Source organism: Limulus polyphemus, unplaced genomic scaffold (genome assembly GCF_000517525.1).
Source record: "Limulus polyphemus unplaced genomic scaffold, Limulus_polyphemus-2.1.2 Scaffold1110, whole genome shotgun sequence".
NCBI classification, from domain to species: Eukaryota; Metazoa; Arthropoda; class Merostomata; order Xiphosura; family Limulidae; genus Limulus; species Limulus polyphemus.
The window spans coordinates 178,604-202,153 of NW_013666720.1; the positions used below are offsets into that span (position 1 = coordinate 178,604).

At 32.0% G+C, this 23,550-nt stretch overlaps 1 protein-coding gene across 1 annotated transcript; it reads right to left on the reverse strand.

Moving 5' to 3' along the window:
* Positions 1–1,294: 1,294 nt before the first annotated feature.
* On the reverse strand, positions 1,295–23,506 carry LOC106462177. Its single transcript, XM_013922077.2, has 6 exons — positions 23,297–23,506; positions 20,584–20,644; positions 11,191–11,262; positions 10,532–10,671; positions 9,055–9,160; positions 1,295–8,187 (listed from the first exon to the last, which is right to left on the reverse strand). Exons 1-6 carry the CDS (start codon positions 23,379–23,381, stop codon positions 8,097–8,099), a joined length of 555 nt encoding a protein of 184 aa, XP_013777531.1. The 5' UTR covers positions 23,382–23,506; the 3' UTR covers positions 1,295–8,096.
* Positions 23,507–23,550: the final 44 nt, after the last annotated feature.

A 23,550-nucleotide genomic window follows, 5' to 3' on the forward strand; every position in this document is an offset into this window, starting at 1 on the left:
TATTTCTTTTAAGTTGAAAAAAGAAAGGTAACCTTAATAACTAAGACCACAAGTAGATCAAGTTCACTAACTAAGCCTACTTTTAGCCAGAGTTAAGCACCATCTTCACACAAAGTAGTTTTGAGTCATATTAGCTCTCATTATTCTAATATAGATCACTGGTAAAGAACTTACCCAATACAACTTTGATGTTTAAAGATGAGAGAGAAAAAAAAACTTTTGTCAAAGAAAGTATTAAATTCATCGACAAATACTGTATAGAATCACATTTCTATGTAATTACCTAGAGGTACAAAAAATTATTTGTTCATGGCATCATATAATCTACACAACTATACATATAATGCTCTAGTTTACCAAAGTAGGTGCTAGTGCAAAAATAAAACTAAACATTTTTTTCATTCTAGTGAAAAAATGAGATGTATGTTTCCATTCAAAAATACATAATAAAAAACACCAGAACAAAAATGATTAGAATAATACTTCAGAAGAAGAAATTACATTGAAGATTTTTCAGATATCAATAACACTTTCATGGTGCTTAATGATTATCCAATAAACTGAACAACTATTATCCTCAGCATGGAGAAGCCTGCCTCCCTTATCTTTTTTCAAAGATTAAAAAAAAATTCACAGTTGATGCTTTTAAGCAAATAAAAGTTTCTAAAATGAGAAACAAATAAATAAATTTCAGCAGTAGTTTTACACTTAAAAAAATTAAAACTATGAAAAATTTTCATTGGAACAACAAAATATGTATATGCTGTACGAATAAAAAGTAAATACTCCAATTATCATACCAAGTTTGAGTTTCATTTATATTATTTCACATATTTGTTTAATATTTATAATCAAAACCCTTGTTAAAGTTTATGCATGGGCAAGTTAGATTATACTGTCATACAAAATATATTAAAAGTTACCAAAATTCTAACATAACTAATTAAACCTGTTTCACTAGGGGTCATTTTTGAAATCAATAACACATATAGAAGTAAGCCATTAGGTCAGTAATAAACCAGTACATGGTCCAACATGAGGTTTATGCCAGATTGAAGAAACATATTAGCAAATGAAAGAGGTTATGGTTTGGTTTGGTTTGAATTTCATGCAAAGGTACTTGAGGACTATCTGTGCTAACCATCCCTAATTTAGCAGTAAAATACTAGAGGGAAGGCAGCTAGTCATCACCACTCACTGCCAACTCTTGGGCTACTGTTTTACCAATGAATAGTGGGATTGACTGTCACATTATAATGCCCCTACAGCTGAAAGTAGCAAGCATGTTTAGTGGGATGGCGATTTGAACTTTTGACCCTCAGTTTGCGAGTCAAGCCACCTGGCCATGCCAGATCAAAGAAAGAGGTTATGAATATAAAATTATAACTCCATATTCAGAAGATTTTATAGGTCTAGATTTAATTTTCTGTGATCATCAAAGTGCATTTGAGGTTCAGAAGGTGGGTTGCTCATGCCTGGCAACATCCACACATGAAACATGTGCAGTACCGTAACTCATTAAAAGTTTGAATGAGGTTCAATCTCTGTAGTGTTTAAGTTTACAATTATAAAATAATAGATTCTACATTGTCATTCAGCAATCCAAAAATCAACACAATTACTTCTATAAAGCATAGTTTCTGGATATTCAGCTATGAAGTCCTACTCCTAAGCTTGTATTTTGCTGTTCACAAACAGTTATCATAGCTAAAACCAGAGAAGCTATTTAACACTTCAAGTACTATATTTTTTATCAAAAAAATCCTACAAGCCTTTTCTCACCTTAAAATTCTAACTACAAATTACAAAATGATCCTGTTGAAAAGGGTTCAGAGGGGGAGCTACTCGGAATGAAAAGGTTAAGATCTCTGAAACTGTGGTCAAATAGGATTTTAAGCTGTATCTACAGAAATATTGGACTAGTAAGAAGAGATCTGACATTTAAGATTGTTAAGGGAATTGATGTATGGTAGGACTAGAAAACAAATATAAATCTTGGTAGGGTAGGTGTAATCTTCAACTAAAGACAGCTTTCTTTTTCTAACACGGTGGTTAGCCTTGAATGGGTTGCCTTCAGATGTGGTAGATGCAATTAATTTAAAGGAGTTTAAGGGAAGGCTTGATAAATATTTGAATGATAAGTGCTGGCTTTAAGTGTTTTATTTTCATTTCAAGCTTTATTGAATACGATTGACTAACAGGTTCTTTGTTGATCTTAAAATACATTGATGTACAATGTAAATGTTATAATATTGCAAACATTACCAGTTAACAGATCATACTTCACTAACTTAGGCATTATATACCATAAAGCCAATATAAACTTGGATACCAGATTAAAGTCCCAAAGTGATAGCTAGTTGCATGGAAACCTAACCTTCCTTGTACATTCAGTTTGTACGAAACTACCTACTTCAGACAATTTATCAGGGTAAAAGGAATCATATTTCTAAAGATGCACCAAGAATATAATTAACAATGTCTGAATCTCCTTGTAAACACTAATATTCATTCCCTGGAAATGATAGTTTTTCTCAAAAGTTCATTCTTCCAATACAGGTCTTAAATGCTACATCATATAAGCCTCCAACATACTAAAGTAAATGTAACCCCAGACACTCCCACACTTGAAGAAAAAAAAAGAAGTTTGAATATTGAATTAATCAAGGTAAATACAACATTTTTGTCATCCCTACGACTAAGTACCTGTTCATCATTTGTAATAATTACATGTCAGATTTTCAAGTAGGTAAAACAGTTGTGTAATAATGTATAATGCATAGTTGCTCCTGGTCATTATTAAACATATTGTTAGTAACATACCAACAGAGATTAAGTTCTGCAAGTACTAGACAGAACTCAGTGCCATTCTTTTTGGAATTCCAAGTGGAGTACCACTTCTTCTTGTGGGAATTGATACTAAGTTCCTTTATTTTTTGCATTTCTTGGCAGTTCTATTTTAATAATGCATGAAGAGGTATGGTTAACTTGCATAAAAACTGATATTCCATACACTGTGAGGCCTAGTATAGGTAAATAACTATAGCTCTTTAAGGAGAATTTCAACACTGCATAACATAAAGTGATTACAAGACTGGTAGAGTTCTGTAACATTTGCATAACTACCTGTAACTTGTATTTAACAATTAGACCACTTACTTTTACATATAGCATTAGTTGCTGCAGGATTAGAGACTACTCTTATGTTTATCATACAACAGGTAGTTAAACTGACAGAACTCTTCTAGTTGACTCACCTCAGTTAAATATTAATACAAGTCAAAGCTTTTGCATAGTAGTTTAGTTAAATATTATAAGTTATTTATGGCTGAAGATTAGTGCCAAATCAATTGGGTTAAAGTAACAATTCCTATACACATTATTATGTATAATACAAGCTAGTTAACCATTTTTCTTAAATGTAGAATTTTAATTATCAATGTACTACATACTAAACATAGTTGTATCTGTCTAGTTTTCCACACTTTTTAAGGTATTTGTAAGCAATTGAAACTTACAAGGCATTCTGATGAACAAGCTATTCCCTAGAAGTTTAGTATTTTACCTTAAAATTCAAGTCTTGTTTTGTAAGTACATCTGATGTTCTAATAAAATTCATAAAGTTGTTCTTGACTTCTGTCTGTATATTTCTAATAAAGTATACTTGTTAACTCAGTAGGTCTGTATGACAAAGAATATAGTAAAATTTCTGTCCTCTGAACAACTTGTTTTCCTTCAGCAATTTTTCCAGCCTGGATTAGAATTGATATCATAAATAGCAGCTGCCTGAAGATTTGGTTTAACTTCTTTGTTTACTGAACTCACTGGCAAGTACTCTTTGTAGAAGTTCATTATCAAATATGTAAAAACTACTTTCAATATGTATGTGTATGTTTGTATTTATTTTATTTGTACTAAAACTTCAAAAAAATAGCACACCTAACCCACAAAGAAGGCAAGTTTTAGTGTCTTCACAAAATTTAATCATATGATTTGCTTCCAAGGAGTCTTCTGATTTTCAGAAGTAATTATAAAACTATTTTGCATAGTCTTCTTAAAAGGTGCATGTAAATTCCATCTGTATAAAAACAACTTATAGACATAATGGGTATTTAAAAATTGGCACAATTCAATTTTAAAAGCTTAATAACTCCCTGACAACACATAAAAAAGATTCTCATGAATCTTTTAAAAGCTTAATAACTCCCTGACAACACATAAAAAAAGATTCTCATGATGAGACTAAAATCCCAAAATACTAATTTATATGCACCAAACAGGTTTCAGTCCTCCTTGTACCAAAATCAACAAATGAAATACGATAAAACACAACCTGTTGTAAATGGTATATTCCAGGATACGTAGAAGTATAAATCTTTTAGTGAGCATTTTTATAGTGTGTATATATATATATATATATACACTTATTTATAAAAATTATGAACAATTAGTAAGTTTTTCCTCATATTGATACCATAACTTGGAAACTTTTTCAAAGTACATATCTTTACTTATTCATGTACAAGACACTTCATCAAAAGGAAGAAAACCCAGCTGAGCTGACAACTAGATAACTTTGGAAAATTTCCAATAAAAATATTCATTTTATAAACATTTGGCATCTCTACATCTCATACATACTTAACTTACAATTAAAAAACTGTTTCCAGTTCGGTGTCATAACAAACCTCTTTTTTTTTTCAGTAATAAATTCTAAAAAGTTAATAACACTTAATACTACCAGTTTTAAAGATTTTTATACTTCCAAAAAGTGAAAACACTCATACAGAGCTAGTTATAAGAGGCTAATGACTGCCTGCATGCATCTCACTCTTACCTAGAAATATTTCCAGACAAATATTTTGTTGCTTGCCTTCAAACTAGATAGATCCCACACATCAACAACAACTATTTCTAACATGAATAATCCCAGTGTTTTCAAAAGGCCATTATATCTTGAATACTGCAGGTGGCACTTTGCACTGAAAGCGTGCTCTGCCATTTTGTTTTTATCTGCATGCTTGGTTGCAAAAGGAAATTCAGTAGCATTCTGGACTTTCTTGTTTAAGTGGGAAGCAGAAAAAACATGATCTGTGTTCCTAGAAACATTACATAAAGCACTGCTACTGAAGTTGTATATTCGCAACTCAGGAACTATCAAGACCCAACCAAACTGTCAAGATAACTGATAATTCTTTATTTATTCCCATTAGAAAAAAAACTAAAACATTAAATAAGTTAACAAAGTTTATGTTGTTAAACATAACTGTTAAAAATGGTCAATACCCATTAACTGTAAATATTTATTAATTTAATTGTGAAGCCATTAGTATCCATTAAAGTTTAATTTATTGTTGGTACAAATGGTCTCCAATTCTATACTGTCAGTGCATGCATGCCACACAGGTAAAGGCTAATTCATGAGTTCTTGGAAGTAAAAATATGTCATATGATAAAATCTTCATAATTGATGGATTATTGATTTACTTTCTACCTTCACTGACTATACACTGCTAATATTCAATCTATAAAATAGATACTAGTACAAGTAGTAAAATGTGACTTGCATCCATGTTCTGTTAACCAATCATAGGCATAGCAGTAACAGCGATTCAAAAAATCATGAATTTTACTTCCTGAGATAGATTCTAAATAATCTATCCACAACGACTTTGTCTGAAATTATTGATATATTCATATATTATATATTAATGTGCAGTATTTAAAGTGAATGCTTTCAATAGCATAATGATATGCAGTATGTTTCACTCGTGTATTCAGAATCAGAAATGAAACTCTCATGACGACAATAGTCTGAACCAGTATGTATGTTGCATTCCATGACTTGGAATGCTTGAAGTGCCAATACTTATAGAGATTCTCTTATTTTAGTTTCTGTGTCAGTTTTATAAACTGTCATTTTCCGTTTGTGCCAATTTTATCATGTTCACAATTATGTTAGTAAAATATGTTATATAATGTGTTACATAATATGTACTCAGTGTGCCAAGTTAACACAAAGGAGTTTTGTGGTAAAACTTCTTTTCATATAAGAATTAACTTTTGTGTTTGTATGATCTTATATGGTTATTTTCAATCACTTTCCTGAGTCCCCTCTGCTCGCCTGAGGGATTTTTAAGGAGAGTAACTGGTTGCTCCCCTTCAGTTTATTCATGACCAACACTGTTGATTCATGTTATTCACTATTAGAAATCCAACAACTTCATAATCTACATGCAACAGTTACAATACAACTGTTAATCAATGGGGAATTAGGAAGTGTGAGTGAATTAAAGCTGCAATGTTTCTTTTACCTGTAACATCAGAGGGAAGATGGTTAAAAGAATAAAACAAAATGACAATGTAGCAATTTTTCTGATCCCTAAAACCTCAAGGAGAGGATGGATATAGGGAATCTACAAAATCAGACAATGTAAAACTTTTTTGTTACCTGAAGCCTCACAAAGAAAGTGTATAAAAGGATTCTACAAATTACATAATGCAGAAATTTTTCTATCATTTAGAAGTTCAAGAAGAAGGTGGATAAAAGTAAAATGAAAATGCAGAAGCTGTTCTGTCACTTGGAAGCCAAGAGAGAAGATGGGTATACAGATTCCATAAAATGGAACTATGAATAAATTTTTTAGTCACATGGAACCTTAGAAAATAGGTTGGTTTAAAGAAACCATGCAAGAAACAATGTAGCAATTTTTTCTGTTAGTTGGAACACGGTGTTTATAAGGAAGTTAATTGAAAGTTCATGTACTGCTCTCATATTTACATTTAAAATAATGTTTTCAAAGCCTGAAGTTTTAATTTTTAAAATTAAACACCTTTCAGACAAAAACATATGGATTTTTAAACTTGGTAGCTCCTTTCAAGAACAAACTTTTTAACTCAATGAATTGATATGATATGACTGACAATCAAAACAAAACTCTTCTTCCTTAATGAACACTAAAAAAGAAAAAAAATCACACACGTGTTATCATTTAGAAAGACAGCAAATGAAAATAAATAAATAAATGCAAAATGAAGGTTGACTAACATGAAAAGCTGACACACAACCAGTTTGCCTATTGTAGGCCAATTGAAGTTCCTTAAAAAATGAAAAACTTGATTCTTATTAAAATTGCTTATGCATATATATATATACACACACACATGCATATGATCCACATTATGAATTCACAATCACTGAATGACACAATCCTGTTGAATCATAACATTTTTTAACTGCCTCATTCTCAGGGCTTTAACTAAAATGACAATCTCATTACTTGCTTTACCCAAAAGTTAATACTTTAGTGTAAAGAAATGTTTGTCAAGAAACAAAACAGGCAATCTCAAAACCTATAGTTTTTTGCTATTTCAGCAAAAGTGGTAAACTGTGACAATGGGAATTATTAAGGTAAAACAACTGTTAAGTAATGGTTATTCAGTATACGCACTGTAGCACCATTTGCTTTGATCAGTACCAAAATGCACATTGCTTTTTAATCTTCCACTGTATTAGTTTACAAGTAACATAATTTCAAAGTTAATAAAGAACCATAAACAATGAAAATAACGACAACAATCACTCACTCCATAAGGAGGAGTTTTGCTTGAAAATCCAAAATTGTAACTAACTTCTTAATCATAGAACTGAATGTTTTCCTGGCCAACATGAACAACAAAACAAAAACATAAATTACCACATTACATGGTTATACTGAAACTTGAGAACAATATTTGTTAAGTTAACTTGCATCTTTGCAACTCTCAAGACTTAATTAACTGTGTACATTTAAAATTGACATTATTTAGTTTTAGTTAAGTGTTGGATATAACGTATTTTATTTTTAATTGCTGTTTTTGAATTCTTTTCCATTAACTTGATCATTAGAATGCTCCGGTATCTATTGAAAATTGTTAATTTTATCAAGAAAAATGTTTATAAACACACATGAAGATAAAGTGTTGATTGTCTTACCACCAAAAACAAATTATTTACTGATTAACAAGAACACCTTGCTCACTGGTATCACAAAATATAAAATCTTTGGTTAAAAAAAACCACTCATGCAACAGTGTTAAGTGACTTGTTATACACGTTAAATTTCGAGTATTCTCTCCTGATCTCCAACATTAACATCTCTTGGTTCTGGAAGACTATCATCAATCTCATCTTGCAGATCTTCATATCTGAAACAGTAACCATATAATAAACTGCTAATAGTGATATTATCAATACATAGATCACAACTACAAATTAACCTACTTTTATACACCTGTATAATTAGGAGTATCAAATATCATCAAACACTAGAGTAAACTCACTGTTATCAATACTTTTGGTCATAATCCCAATAATATCTCATAAGGGTATGCCAATACATAAGATTTACATTGGTCCTATATCAATGTACTAAGCTAACAGTGTACATAATCCTCATAATAATAAAATATAATAAGTTAATGAAAAGTAATAAAAATAAATATATTATCACTTAAACTTAACTTCACTTAAAAGACACAAAACTATTTGTTCATAAAAAAAAAGTTTTGCATAATAAAAATTATCGCTTCATTCTTTTCTTCTATTAAAAGTACTTTTATGTTTTGAAGATGTCTAGGGTAAGATTTTATAAATCTACACCAACTCAGCTGTAATGAAAAATGAGAGTTGTTCCAAATTACATCTCAAAAGACACAATTAAATAATACTTAATAATACATATAAAGATTCAAAAAAGTTAAATAAAGTATAATTTAAAGAAACATTTAGCTAGAGCACTTACTGAGTCTAACTCTAAAAATTGTTGAGGTTAATTAAGAACTTCTGAGCGAAAGTAAAGAAGTGTTTATAATAATATGTCAATCACACTATATCTCTATATTCAAGGCCTTGCCCAATACCAGGGTCTTCATGCTGGCTGGGATATGACAGACATAAAACTATGAGGTTAGGGTTTAACAGTGCACTCCCTTAAGTAACACTTACCTGATCAGTAAAATCATTAGGCAAAGAATATTGCAAGGTAAACTATGTTCAAATGAAACATGAATCACCTGTCATAGGATCCCTCCTTTTGCAAAAGCAAAGAATCACCAGATTCAATTTTCACTTTATAAGTCATTAGAAGATATAGGATGGCAAGGATTAGTAACATCACACCTAGAGGCAGAAAAAAATATACCAGAAAAATTTATTTTAAGTTTGATTTAGTTGTTATTGAGGGCAAAGCTACACAATGGGTTACCCGTGCTCTACCCACCACGGGTATTGAAATCCAATTTATAGCATCATAAGCCTGCAGACTTACTGCTGGTCTACTGGGGGAGCTTTATTTTAATTTAACATTTAATTATAACTACCACTCTTTAAACCTATTATGTAAAGTTGATATAAAATGTGTTATTCAAAACAAACTTACTGGAACAATTAAGTTATCCCACTTAATAAAACTGTTAATCAGACTTGATATATATATATCGCATTGAATATAATAAACATTCAAGAATTAGTACAGCACTACAGCTTTTATGGACAGCAGTTTGCCAAAAAGCATTCAAGTTTCACCTCTCAACTTGTCTATTTTTCAGGCTCAAAGTTTAAGTAATATTTGATATTTTACCAAACAACCTCATGTTTCCACATTTTCATATATGACATGTCAATACTTTCAGGAAAACAGGAAATCTTGAACAGGAAGATGCAAGACAAAATTAAAAACTTAAAATTACGAACTGTAGCTATTGTACTACGTTAGTAGTTTCCACCGATGAAAAAAAGACACACATGATTAATTTAAGACAAATGTGAATAGAATGTTATATTTTATAATACCAAGTATTGTACAAATTGGTAAAATAAGTTGAAAGGACTGTATTGGCAAACATTAAGGATAATATACCCTACAGGTTTAGCATTTATAAAAAACGAAAATATTATTTAAGAAAAATAAATTACAGCACTACCTACATATAAAGAGAGATGCATGTGTGTGACTTTATCAAGAAGCAAAAATGAAAAGGAAAACAAAGAATTTATAGAACAGCAAGTACTGATGTCAGCATCAGCCATTTTACAATGTATAGAATACAAAGGTCAAGGTTTACATTCACAATTTATTCAGAACTAAAGAAACAAAAAATGCACTAAACCAGGATCTATTAATAGAAGTATATGTACTACAAGCTAAATAAACAACGTTTACATCATGGGCAATGTGCCAAGTTTGCAACTCACTAATGTGGTGAAGATGTTCAAAAGTATAACAGAAAATGTCAGGTACAAAAGAATCATTCATGATGCATATTGATTTAAAAGATGTAAATCACCTTTGTAAATAACCTTTTTATTTCCAATAATGTTTTAGACTTTCCCATTATTTGACTAAAATCATCTGTGGTTAAATACAACTTAATTATCTTAACAAAAACCTTCATCCTAGTAATGTTAAATTTAAGAATAAAAATTCCATAAACTAAAAGTAACAAACACTTTAATCTTTTACTATGTCAATTTCTAGAAAGATTGTTGTACCTGCAACTGTTGCCAGCCATACAGTTGAAGGCCTGACAAAACACAGAACTGACATGCCTGCATAAAGCAAAGACTTTTTCCAAAGGTCTAGCCACTGAAGTCTCTTCCAACAGCGAAAACAGCCATCTTTATCTTCATCCCTGTTAGAAACAAAATTTTTTTATAATTAGATGTACTTGCAAAACAAAATTTAAACTTATGATAAAAGCACAACTTGTGAGGAACAGCTGTATATTTTGAACAACTCTATACTCTTGTCAATATCCATCTCTCTGGAAATGTACTACATGTATCTTTAACTTTGCTAACTACGTTATTAATGCAGTGATAATTTGAAAATTTTATGCAAACTTTTAAACTGAAAAATAACATAGCAGTATTCAAATGTTACATTACTGTCCTGATTTACTGTGCAGTTTCCTACATGCATTTGTAAAGTACAAGTTTTCAGGGATATATTTAAAGATTATACTTAACAGTATTTGATGTTTTTTGAGAACTAAATATAGTTGTACTGCAAAACTATTATCAAAATAAATGCAGCGAAGACAAGATAACAGAAAAACTCTAATTAATTCATACAGTATACTGTATAGAAAGTTTAGCTCTCTTACATGCTAGTATATAATTATAATTAGTGCCAAAGTAACCACATTTACCTGAAAGAGGCTTCCAAGAAAAGGTTCACCACAAACATTGTTTCTAGGAAAGTAAGTATGACAGCAGATATTCTGAAGAAAACAAACAAACAATTTCATGATAGCATTTGTATATGTTGTATCTAGTAAACTACAAAAGTTCAATACTCAAACGTGTGTGTGTGTGCATATTTTTTGTTAATACAACAAATAAAAATTCCAACAAATCTGTCAGTATCAATATATTTCAGGTTGGGAAAATAAAAAGTTGATCTGCACACAGATAACAGTCCTCCTTTGACATCACTGGTCAACAAAAAACAATTTTTCTCAGCTGCTAGAAAAAATGCAACAGTTTGAGTAATTTGATGATGCTGATTCTAAAAATCATTTTGAAAAATTACTGATCACCTCTAGTTTTTGAGTTATAACAGATTTATTCTAAATATTGTTACATATCATTTCTTTAATAACTTTATTTATTCAATGAAGATTGCATTTAAGAATGTTCAAACACAATACATGATAACAATACCAGTTTAAAAAATCAAGGAGTATAATAAGATTATATACTGAAATACATTCAGGCTAGGATCAAAACTTTCATTATGGTATTATTTTTTTCACAAAATATCTGCTTGACTTGTTGCACTTTTTGCATATGTTCTTAGCTTCATGTTGTAAGAACCAACAGTAATTGCAGGATTCCATCATCCTTGATACTGATGTTTAATTGTAGAAGTATCTTGTTGAAGTACTCACCATGCTCATCACTCACTACACCTAGATCATTTAGAAAGAAGTCTAAATGGGAGTGTAAGAAATGCATTCTTAGTGACATCCTAGACTCCATTTTCCTGTAGTTCTCAAGCATATCATAATTCATCACAGCATAGTTTTCATCTCATTTCCTAACAAATTTCTGACAACCAGTTTGAACTATTTCCAGGCAGCAAGTTCTTTCTGATTGAGTACAGTTTCAAAATCATCATCCATCAGTACTTCCCAAATCTGTGACCCAACAGATACCTCTTTTCTTTTTTGCTTAACTGATTTTTGTAGATATTTCAGACAGATATCTGAAACCATTACCATCTTTGTTCATTCCTTTTACAAAATTCTTCATGAATCCCAGTTTAATATGAAATGGGGGCAGAAACACATTTTGAGGATTCACAAAAGGTTGATACTCAATATTCTGTTTCCCTGGTATGTAATTTTCTCTCACTGGCCATTCCTTCTTTTTGAAATGATTTTTATCATCTTGGCTGTCCCTGCAATAACTTGTACGTCACCACATGTTCCACTTATGGTGATCATATGTGATAGCCTCATGTATAATCTACATGCTTGGATAAGTTTTTTCATGTTCACAACATACGCAACAGGAATCAATGGCTTATTGTTACCATTGTGCAAACTTACAGCTTTCAGACTAACTTTAGATAAGCTGATAAAAAGTCACCATTCTTGAGGATGATGTTCAGTAGCTAATTCTTCCACTAGTGCACCAACATTTGTACAGAAACACAAGGCATCTTGCATGCTTTAGTGAGAAGCAAGACTTTGATGGTGACTTCAGTAAACTGAAACTCTTGTTCCTGGAGCTAATAAATTCCATAGCTGTAAATGAGAGCCAAGAAGTTCCCCCTGCTGCTTTGATAGAGACAAGTCACGAATCAGATCATTTAGCTCTTCTTGTGGGATCAGATGAGGCAGTTTATGTTCAGGTGTCACAGGAATAGAATTACTTGATGAAGAGGATGATGATTATTCATTGTCTTCTTTGAAGGATAATTCTTCTGTTTCCCAATCCACTGGTGGATGTGGCACTCGAAGACCATCCCCATGAGGTACTGGTTCCTTTGCAAATGCAATATCTGGATAGTTAATGCATTGTTTAGTTTTGCCTGAATATCCAGATACATTAGTCCTGCAAATATAATTAGATTATCTTTGGGCTCATGCCATATCATGGGAACTGCAAATGGCATACTTGCTCTCTTCTTATTCAGCCACTGTGTCAAGCCAGATGTGTGATGTTTTTCCTTCATGAAACTGTTAATACATTTTCCATAAATGTAACAGAAACTGTTTGGGTGATTTTTGCATTTTCAATCTTTAGTTAAACTGGAGGCATTTCAAATGATTTTCTAAAAAATCAAAAAAAAATCATGTTTACAGAACTAGAGTCTGCAAGATTTTAAAAAATAAAGCTTTGCAGATTTTAATTATATCTCGGGTATGATGCAAAGAAGAGAATCAGACTTTGTTTTGACTAAGCACAGAGCGAGGCTAAGTGACCAAGTGAGTGAGTGAGAGGCATCTGACTCTGCCCCTTTTATGCTCAGTTGAATGATTTCTCGAGTATTCCCGCAAACTGAGCACGTGAGGGTTTCTTGATTCCCGAGCAGAGCAAGTGAGCAAGGGAATAAAGCAAAAGTGGTGTAATTCACTACAATTATATGAGAACAAACAGAATATATGAACAATACATTTGGAATTTTACACTAATACAATACAGTCAATGTTTGAAATTATCAAAAATGTATGATTTTCCCATTAAACTGTCCAAATAAACTTAATTTCACAGCATACATCTATTGGACAGAGTTAATTAAATGGTATTTCACATAGTGCTGAAAAAGTGTTGACATTACAATAACTCAAAATCTAGAGGTGATTAATAAATTCTGACATCAGCAAGACCAAATTACCTCAAAATCACTTGAGTTTTTTCCAGTAGTAAATTTTTTGTTGTTCAGATCAATTTGGCTACTTATCTTTAAAAAATTAGTTCTCCTGCACATCTTTTAACATTACAAAAGTTTCATTTATTCTCCATAAAATTGCAGAAACAAAATGTCAAATGCAAGTTATTATCAACATCTCTTTACCTGTTGTATAAATGATAAGCAATGCTAAATACTGGTTATTAACATGGTAAAAACACAACTATAATATAAAACTAACTGCTTTATTTCAATCATACAGTATAGCATCCAGTCTTCGGAAAGTTAACATGTTTTATTTAGCCCATTATAACTGTATTGATATTACAGTTACTCTAATACTAACATATTTAATTCTCTTAAGTTTTAAAAACTAATAAGTCTAATGTGAAGCCTTATTCACTTCAGAAAAAAAAAAGTCACACTGAATGAAAAGTTCACCTTAATGTAACTACAGGAATGTTCAAGTTACTGATAAACAGAGATGGGTGATTAACTCAAGTACTTGATATAACTGATTATCTGTAAGCATTGGAGGGCATCACAAACTTCTGGATAGCACTGCACTGAAGTGGATTGCCACTAAAATCATATGCAACCACACCCTCCAGACAGTCACAGAAGCCGGGCACAACATCAACCCTCTGAGCCCACCATACATAGATGGAGTATTTTTATTATTAGTGGGTATGTGTAACCTCATCTCCTCAGACAGGACTGTACAGCATTGGAGTGGACTACTAACTTCTGGTTACCACCTCATGGAAGTGGATTGGCCCTATAAATGATACACAACCTCACTCTTCGGATAGTAACAGAAGCCTAGAAAAATATCAATCCTTGAAGCCTACCCAACAGAGATGGTGCACATGAATGGAGGACCAGCATAATCTACAGCAGCAGAACACCACTGCACTACTCTCAAATGAATGTAGTTGTATATTTAATTATTTGCATAAGATTACATTCAGGAGGTTACCTCTCAGCAGCTTGGAACTGTAAAGTGGCAAGGACCCCCATATTGCACTTTAATAACAAGGAGGATAAAATGCAATGGAGAGTCCGGAGAAAGGCCAACACCGGAGACAGTACAACTGGTGACCACCAAAACCTTATGTTGAAAAGCAGACCACCCCTGATTTATTCAATCTAAGGGATGGCAGGGATGGGCAGCTATCCCCTTCTGCTTTACCCATGTAAGTCGATGGGATAGTACAGTCCAGAATAGGTATATTTATGTATCAAATATATCACAAGGAGAAAAAAACCTACTTGCAATCTTATGGAACACCCCATCTCAACAGTGTGCATTATATGCCATGAGAATATTGTATTTTATGACAGCAGCATGGCTGTACAGTGTGGACTTTTGATGCATTAAATTTTTCTTTTTTTTATGGTTAGCAATAAGTGGAACATGGTATCCCAACAAAGAAGAAACAGTCACCTGATGCAAATAGTGGGAGATGAACATATGAGGAGTAGTCGCATGTCCACTTGAAGAATTTTTTCCAAAGGATGATGGAGGAGAGGGTAAGGCACAAAACTGGTACACAGCCCTCTGATGGACAAACCAAAGATAGGGTCTGCACTGATGAGAAATGGGAATGTGTAAATAGGCATTCGAGACATCTACCTTGGTCAACCACAATCCTGGAAAAAAGCCCGCTTTAGGGTAAGAAAAGTCTCCTTTGTAAAATGGGGAAGATCCAGAAATTGATTGAGGCAGAACAGATTGATCACAGGATGCCAGTCTCAGGTTTTATTGGGTACCACAAAAAGCCTGGGGAAGGATGGCTGACAGGCTTGATAACATTCTGTAATAGAAGAGTCTGGACTGCCTCGGATAGATGTTGAAAAGGTAATGAGTATGGGAGACAGTGGGGGTGGGGAAAAGAAAGGATGACAAATCCTTTTGACAAGACCTGAAGAATCCAACAATTGGTAACAAATTCCTGCCATATGTAAACAAAATTGGTCAACGAGCCCCTACCGGATTGTAACCCACAGGATAGTCACTGGTACTACTGGCAACAATGAGACCTGCATCGTTAAAAACAATGAACAGTGGAACTCCTAGTGGGAGGAACAGGTAAAGGACAGGAGGATGTCGAACGTGGAACAGGAACAGGGATTTGCAAGGGCTCAGGGAAGTTTGCAGAGAAAACCATAAAATTGAAAACAGTAGTAAAATTGAGAAATTATTTTTCTACTTCGTATGATATTAATAAAGAAAAATAGATGTGAATAGAGCACAATAAAAACATATTCACTGTAGCACTGCTAAACATGAAGTTATAGTTTGGTAAAATCGAATAGAGGGAGCCAAATGTGTCAGAAGGTTGTTTTGCACTCCAATTGGTGGAGGGTTGTCACATGACGATATGCATGCAAGACACAGTGGAACCACAATAATTGTGGGTAAGTGGAAGTGCAAGGCTTGTGGCATGCGAAAACATTTTTGGATATAAAGGGCAGCACTGAACGAGAATAGCTATATCTATGAGAGGAAGTTATGTATTGTATCGATATCTAATATTTTTCAACAGTTTGAAATAAACACATGATAAAAGTAACATTTTCCTTACCTGAAAATGTATTTCTTATAGTTACTCACCTCTCTACCCAACAAAGCTATTACCACACACACTGCGTGAAGATTTTTATGCTCACCCACGAGGCTTGACAAAGATCCCACCCCTATAATATGTTCTGCACCAGCTAATGACATAATCATCATTAGAATACAGTCCTCCACCAATAAAAGAGTAACACATCCTATATGCACAGTTGAACAGACTCATTCTTGGTCAGGTAAAAAAAATACACCAGAAGAGGGAAGGAAGGATGGAAGTCTGTGCAGAGAGGTAACTGTCTGCAATACAATTTTAAGTAAGAAAAATGTAAATTTCAGGAACATTTACTCATCTCTCTGTCCAGCAGTGAGTTAGAATCCCACATTGCTAAGATATTGGGGGAGGAAGGTAGCAATGTCAATATAGAAATTACAAAAATGAGCTCCTTTCTAAAAATACAGCATCAAAAAGAGGAAATCCGTGCAGTATGTCACCAAGAAAATACCAGAAACCATGTTAACTAAAACACCACAGACGAAGAGATCAAGGTCAATGTGGCAAACAGGTAAAAGTGTATGTCCTCAGTGAAGCTGTCAATGGCATGCTGTAGAGCTTTTGAGAAAAGATAAAATGTAAAAAAATAATGTAGGTGCTGTGCAAGAGCAAGACAAAGATGAAAAGACTGAGGACAAGTGGGAGACAATGTAAGTGAAAGGAGAGATCACTAAGCTGGAAGGAAAAACTCAAGCAACTGAAGCTCAGAAAAATCAAAGAACCTTGATCATTGGCCATAGAAAAAGTGTCAAGAAGTCGAGTAAGACAAAGCTGTTGCGAGCCTGTGCAAAAGTGAAAGAAAAAAAGGTATAAACATGAACATGAATATCGAGGTGGAGGAGGGAAAAGAGAAGACAGTCAGAAGGAAGAGGTTCATGCAGCTCTGTAGCCCAAGACTCATCAAAAAACAACTGGAGCAAGAAAAAAATGTCACATACCTAAGTAACCAAAGCAGTGAAGGTCAAAGGTACAATTATCTGTTCCTTGTCAGGAAGAGAAGAACCAGAAGAAATGGCAGGAAGTAGAAACAGTTCATCAGATCTGTCAAAACATGAGGTAAACTTGACAGAAGCAAGAGGTCAAGAACCCTGAATCTGAGATAAAGAATGTAGAGTAGAACCAATCACCTGATGCATAATGGTAGATTGCAGTAACATCGCTGACCATCAAAGCACCATCATTCAATACTGAAACAGTAGGAGAGAGCTTCTGATGTGGAGTGTCAGGACCTCGGGAAGTGGAAGAAAGGTAAATCTAGGCATTCATTGTCAAAATGATCCACAAAACCTTTTTTTTGGGGTTGTATAGTAGATTAAGTTAAGTGTACAGTAAAAGTACTACAGTACAAACAAGAAGAGTTAACACAATAAGGTTTAACTAAGAGATAAAGAACAAAAGCAATGCAAAAATACAGTTATTCTAAAAACAATGTTGAACATATTTGCAGACAAGGAAAGAATGAGACTTTGTTCAAATCCTAGTATTCATAAGGATTACTGTGCATATAGGGTGTCACCCTCCTATTGGTGGAGGGCTATAATCTAATGATTACATCATAAGCTGACACAGTGCACATTAATGTATGTAAAGATAGGAGCTTCGTTCAAGCCTTCTGGCATGCGCAAAGATCTACATGACAGTGGCATAAGGTAATAGCCCTTTATTGTGCAGAGAAAATGTTTCTGAATATAATGTTTTGTGCAGCATTTAGCTCAGGTTTTTACAGTGCTAATTCTTTTGATACAGTAATGTACATTCAGTCTAACTTAAACAATAATCATACAAGCTATTACAACATCTTCATATATAAATGAGAAACTTTAATATGTGTGACATAAATGTGGTTCGAGAGGTTTATCAAATCTCCCTAGAGAATTCATTTAATCATATGAATTTATAAAAATAAAGGCTAAAATCAGTAAAAAAACATGGCATCATTTTTTTAATTTTCAGATGGTAAAAATTGTGTAGTGTGATTCAAAATACCTACATAAATCCTTAGTTCATTCACCCAATCATATGTTTCCAATATTCCAAATTAAATGTATAGTAATACACACTGTAATTACCTGAACTTGAAAAAATAGACTATTCTACATATAGCATATCTGATTTTGTGATTATGAGGTTGTGATACTAATTTAGGAGAAAGAGGGGAATTTGTGTATTGTATTCCATGAATAAAATCATTTTCTGTAGTTCATAGATGATGAGCATTTAAAACCTACATTAATCAAAATTTGTTGTTTCCTAGTTTCTTCTAGGGATCCTATATCATCAGTATATGCATAAAATGCTTACACTACTACTCCCCCAAATTGACCCCCTAGCAGGAATGAGAGGGAGACTCCTATACCCACTCTCTTTTATGCGTACAGTGCTCAGCTTCCACAGAAATGCTAAAGCATATTCTGGATTCATCACTGTAAAATTACTTACAAATTTTCCTTTAGTTACAAAAAAGATACACTGCAAAATATGCTACTGTTATTAAAAATTAATTACAAACTTTATTTGAGGGGCAGATTTATTGGTGATAAAACAAAATTTCACTTCTTAAACTAATGAATAATTAAAAGATTTCACTTAGTCATTGTAATAAAACTTTTTTTTTAACTATTGTAAAAATTAAACAACTGTTTTCTTAAGTTCATATTTTAGTTTATTTCCCATCTACAAATTATTTCATTATGAAAAATTTCTGTGTATCATTTGATTGTATGTTTATTTGTATTATTATTTCTGGACACATACATAGCATTGGATATTATGAATCTGTAAACCAGTATGTACTTTTCAAACATTTAAAAAATATATATATAATTTATGAATATCTGTTGAATAATTAGTGTTTATCAACTTGTTAGGATAAAACTGGTACATGAATCTTATAAGTAATGAATAGCCATTTTATCAGATTAAACTCTTGAGATTGAAAACACAGAAAGGGCGGTAACAAGGCTGAATGTTGTTTATTGTTCAGGGAATGTTCCATAACACCTACAGTTTTCTTCACATACAGCATATGCTAAAAGAACTAACTTTTTAGAGCATTCTTCTCTAATATATTTTATAAACTCAAAAACCAATTAATAATTAGGTTAGTTCAGTAACTTAGAAAAAATTTATTTCTAGAGATAACTAGTGGAATGGTGGTATGAACACTTCATGTGATTGTTACCACACAATATTACTTGAAATGGATAGATTGTCATCAAAGAAAGGATTTCAAAATCTATGCTAATCCTTTTTTCTATTTTTTACTGGTTCTTACTCGCACTTATCTGTTCAACAGACATTCTATAGGAAATTATGAGAAGAAAAACTAAAATTATTTTGTTCTCCGGTTAGAAAATAAAAATTATAAAAGACTGTATGGGGTAATTAATTTGAAAGATCTTATAAGTATAATTACATAAAATTACTCTATGCTCGTTAAAAAGGTGTACTGATTGTAAGACTTCATAACTGATTTCTTGCATGTCTTTTTGATTCTATAAACATCCTTTTGGCAACCACATGTAAGCTCTACATATTCTTTGTTAAATATCTAATAAAAGCCTCAAGCACTATTAAAATATATCAAGAATAGCATGATTTGATTATCTACAAAAAAATTTAAAACCTTTTAAGCCAATAGAAAACTCAACCTCTGAGACAACTTACCCTAGCTGTAAGTTTGTGAATAATTCATAAACACTGGAAAGCATTTTTGCATATTCTGACCAAACATTCACACAAAAAAAAACATGCCCTATCTCACAATATATAAATTTCCAAAAAACTTTGCCTATATTTCTTGGGAGTTTTGATATACATACTGGTAGTACTTTTTTTTTCATAAACATCAGCAAAATGCTATTCCTATATTTCAATATAAATGAACATCAATATGACAAAATCTGTTGCAATCAAAATTATGAATTCACCAAATTAGTAATCCAGGTCTTCGTTGAAAATAACAAAAATATTAGAATAGAAAATAATAGTACATGATAATGTTACTATATGGTATTTTACAGCAGAAGAAAAATGTATGTTGTATTACTTACATTACATAAACTCCCAGGTCATGCTTATGAAAAGCTACATCAGCTCCTACACCCCAAAACACTGAAATAAAAATTTGTTTCCAATTTTAAAGTTACAGATTTATTTTTACTTTTGATACTCTAATCTCAACATTCACAACATAAAAGAGCTACCAAGGAATAACTTGCTGGAAATCAACTTTCATACAAATCTCTTTGTCAATTTCAATCTCCTTGTGAAAAATACAATATAGGCATTATAGAAAAGATATAACCCAGTCAAAGAGATTGTCTTCTAACTCAGGCATCAAAGTCCCTGACACATTAAAAAAAAACTGAAGATGTATATTTGTACCTACTTTTATTAAAAATATAGAATGTTAAGTAACAATATTCAGCACTTCAAAACTGGTGATTTATACAGCATAGTTTGGACATTTCCTTTTTTACTAATTAAGCTAACTAGTTGCATATACAAAATGACTACATATCACCACTATGCCTATTTTTGGAAAAATATTTCTTGAATTAAAAAGCTGTTGTGTTTATGGCCTGTACTTATTGGATGCTTTAGGGAATGAAAAATATGAATCACAACAAGAGTAATTACCAATGATAATGTTGGATACTAAAAGGAATGATTTATAGCCTTGAATTATGGAAGGGTTCCCGTTATCTTGGTGGTTCTTAATATTTAAAAAATATATAATGATATTTATAATTTATGAATCGAAGTGGAAATAAATTATGACGCAAAAAATTCATTGTCATTATAAACTAACATTGAAAACCTTTCTAATCAAAAAATGTGAGGAATTAAAATTATATATAAAGCTCCTCCAGGACCATACAATTTTTTTCCCAGGGCTTTAACCCTATGTAGATAGATTCTGTCAGTTTTACTGACTCTTAACTCCTTTGTAACCATATTTATCCCAACATCTTGAGACCTCTTAACCTTTTCACAACTACTTTGACTTAATTTTATTGTTCTTTGAACCATGTCTTACTAGCATAATAAAGCAATAAATCATACAACAAAAGCTTTTTTTTTAAAGTAAACAATCAAGTTACATCATGAGACAGCAGCCCATGTGTTCCTCCATAGAAAGGGCTACTATGATGATTCCAGGAATGGAAGTACTATCTTATGGGATAAGATCTAGTTTCTTTTGAGAAAAGGGTAAGAGGTGATCTTATTCAAATTTAGATTATCTTTGAGACTGACAGGATAAAGACCTCTGAATAACCTTTCTTAGTGCTGTCTATTCCAAAGACAACAGGACAGATGGTGGCTGTCATTTTACAAGAGTTTTAGAGGGAAATAAATTATTTCCTTAAAAAATGTGGATTTAAGTGTTTACTTTTTCTTAGGGGGTGGATGTATAGGGTCAATCATGTAGGACCAAATTGTCCCTGTTATGTTAATTGTATAAAAGTGATGGTAACATGTAGAAGCAGAAGAAGATATGAGTAAGATCATTGGGGAAAGCATAAATTAAATTTCCAGCTGAGTGTCTTGCAAGGTGACTGCATAACACTTAGTACTGAGATCCATACAAACATGAGTGTCAAGAGAAAAGGTTACTCTCACTTTGTACAAGACTTTGAGGAGACCTCGTCTGGAGTACCATGTCATTATTATTTTTAATATCAATATTATGGGAAAAATATTAGTATTTGTATAGGATACAGAAAAAGGTAAAAAATAAAATAGCAACCAGTTACAACACAGTAACTATGATAAGGAAGCCAGGATTGTAGAACTAAAGGTAATACAATTCAACTTCTCAAAAACTAATAGAAATTTTATGAATTGATATAGGGCCTCAAATATTACAAGTAACAAGTTTTTTTCAAACTAGATATAAATATTAAAATAGATATTTGTGAAATAGGCTGTTTATTAACATAGGATTTAGGTTCTTTTCAATGTACACAAACAAGGATTTCAATTAAAAAAAAGTTTTAGATGCACTGTGTGATATTAGTTTTTACTTTCATTCTCTATATTCAAATTTTTTTCAGTGCCACACACTAATAATAGAAATGATATAGCATTCTTTAAAATTATTTTCTGATATATTTTAATAAAGTTTAACTGATTCAGATTATAGTTGCTCTTCTATTACTTTATTCTATATGATAATTTTATTGCGATTGTAATAATTAGATTTTTAATATGAAACGATATATTTATGGTAGGACAATTAATGTCGTTTAGTAATTACGTAATTTGAAAGTTTAAACCTAGTTTGCACTTTCTTAGTTTCTATATCATTAGTATATGTATTACTTAATACTATTACTGTGTGTGGCTTATGGTTTTTGGCCTTTTTTTTTTCAAATAAAAAAGTCATACAATAATCACGACTTCACTTTAAAAAGTACTATGTAGTATTATTATTATGTTTGCATGGGCAGAAGTGCTTTTCATCATATGTAAGAAATTTTGAACCACAAACAGTTAACATCACAATTTCTTTAACTTCCAGTAGTAGCAGTAGTAATAATAGTCATGTACTACTATCAGTACTAGACCTATTAGCTTCCAAAATAATTTGTAGAATGTTAGCAAAAAATAAGTTAACTTTACTTCAAAAGTTCTGCTTAGCCATATCGTTAAAGAGGTAAGACCAATGAGCACTAGTCACACTGAAAACCTTGTTAGTACATGTCATTCAGTACCACAACTGGCATAACTAGAACTTAGAAGTAATCAAGTAGAACTCACCAATAATACTCATAACACCCCAAACTCTTGTTGCAGGAGTAACAAAATCGATTACCCAGGCGCATTTATGTTCGTTATAATTCATAACTTGGTTTTATTGATTCGTTACTCACTGTTGATATTTCAACTCAAGTTTTTGTTTTCCTTTCAATACTATACACTCAACTATTTACACGTTATAACCTATTACTATTAGTATAGTATCATACACTTTCTTCCGAAACAAGTAGCACATTTCTCTTAGTTAGAATTTA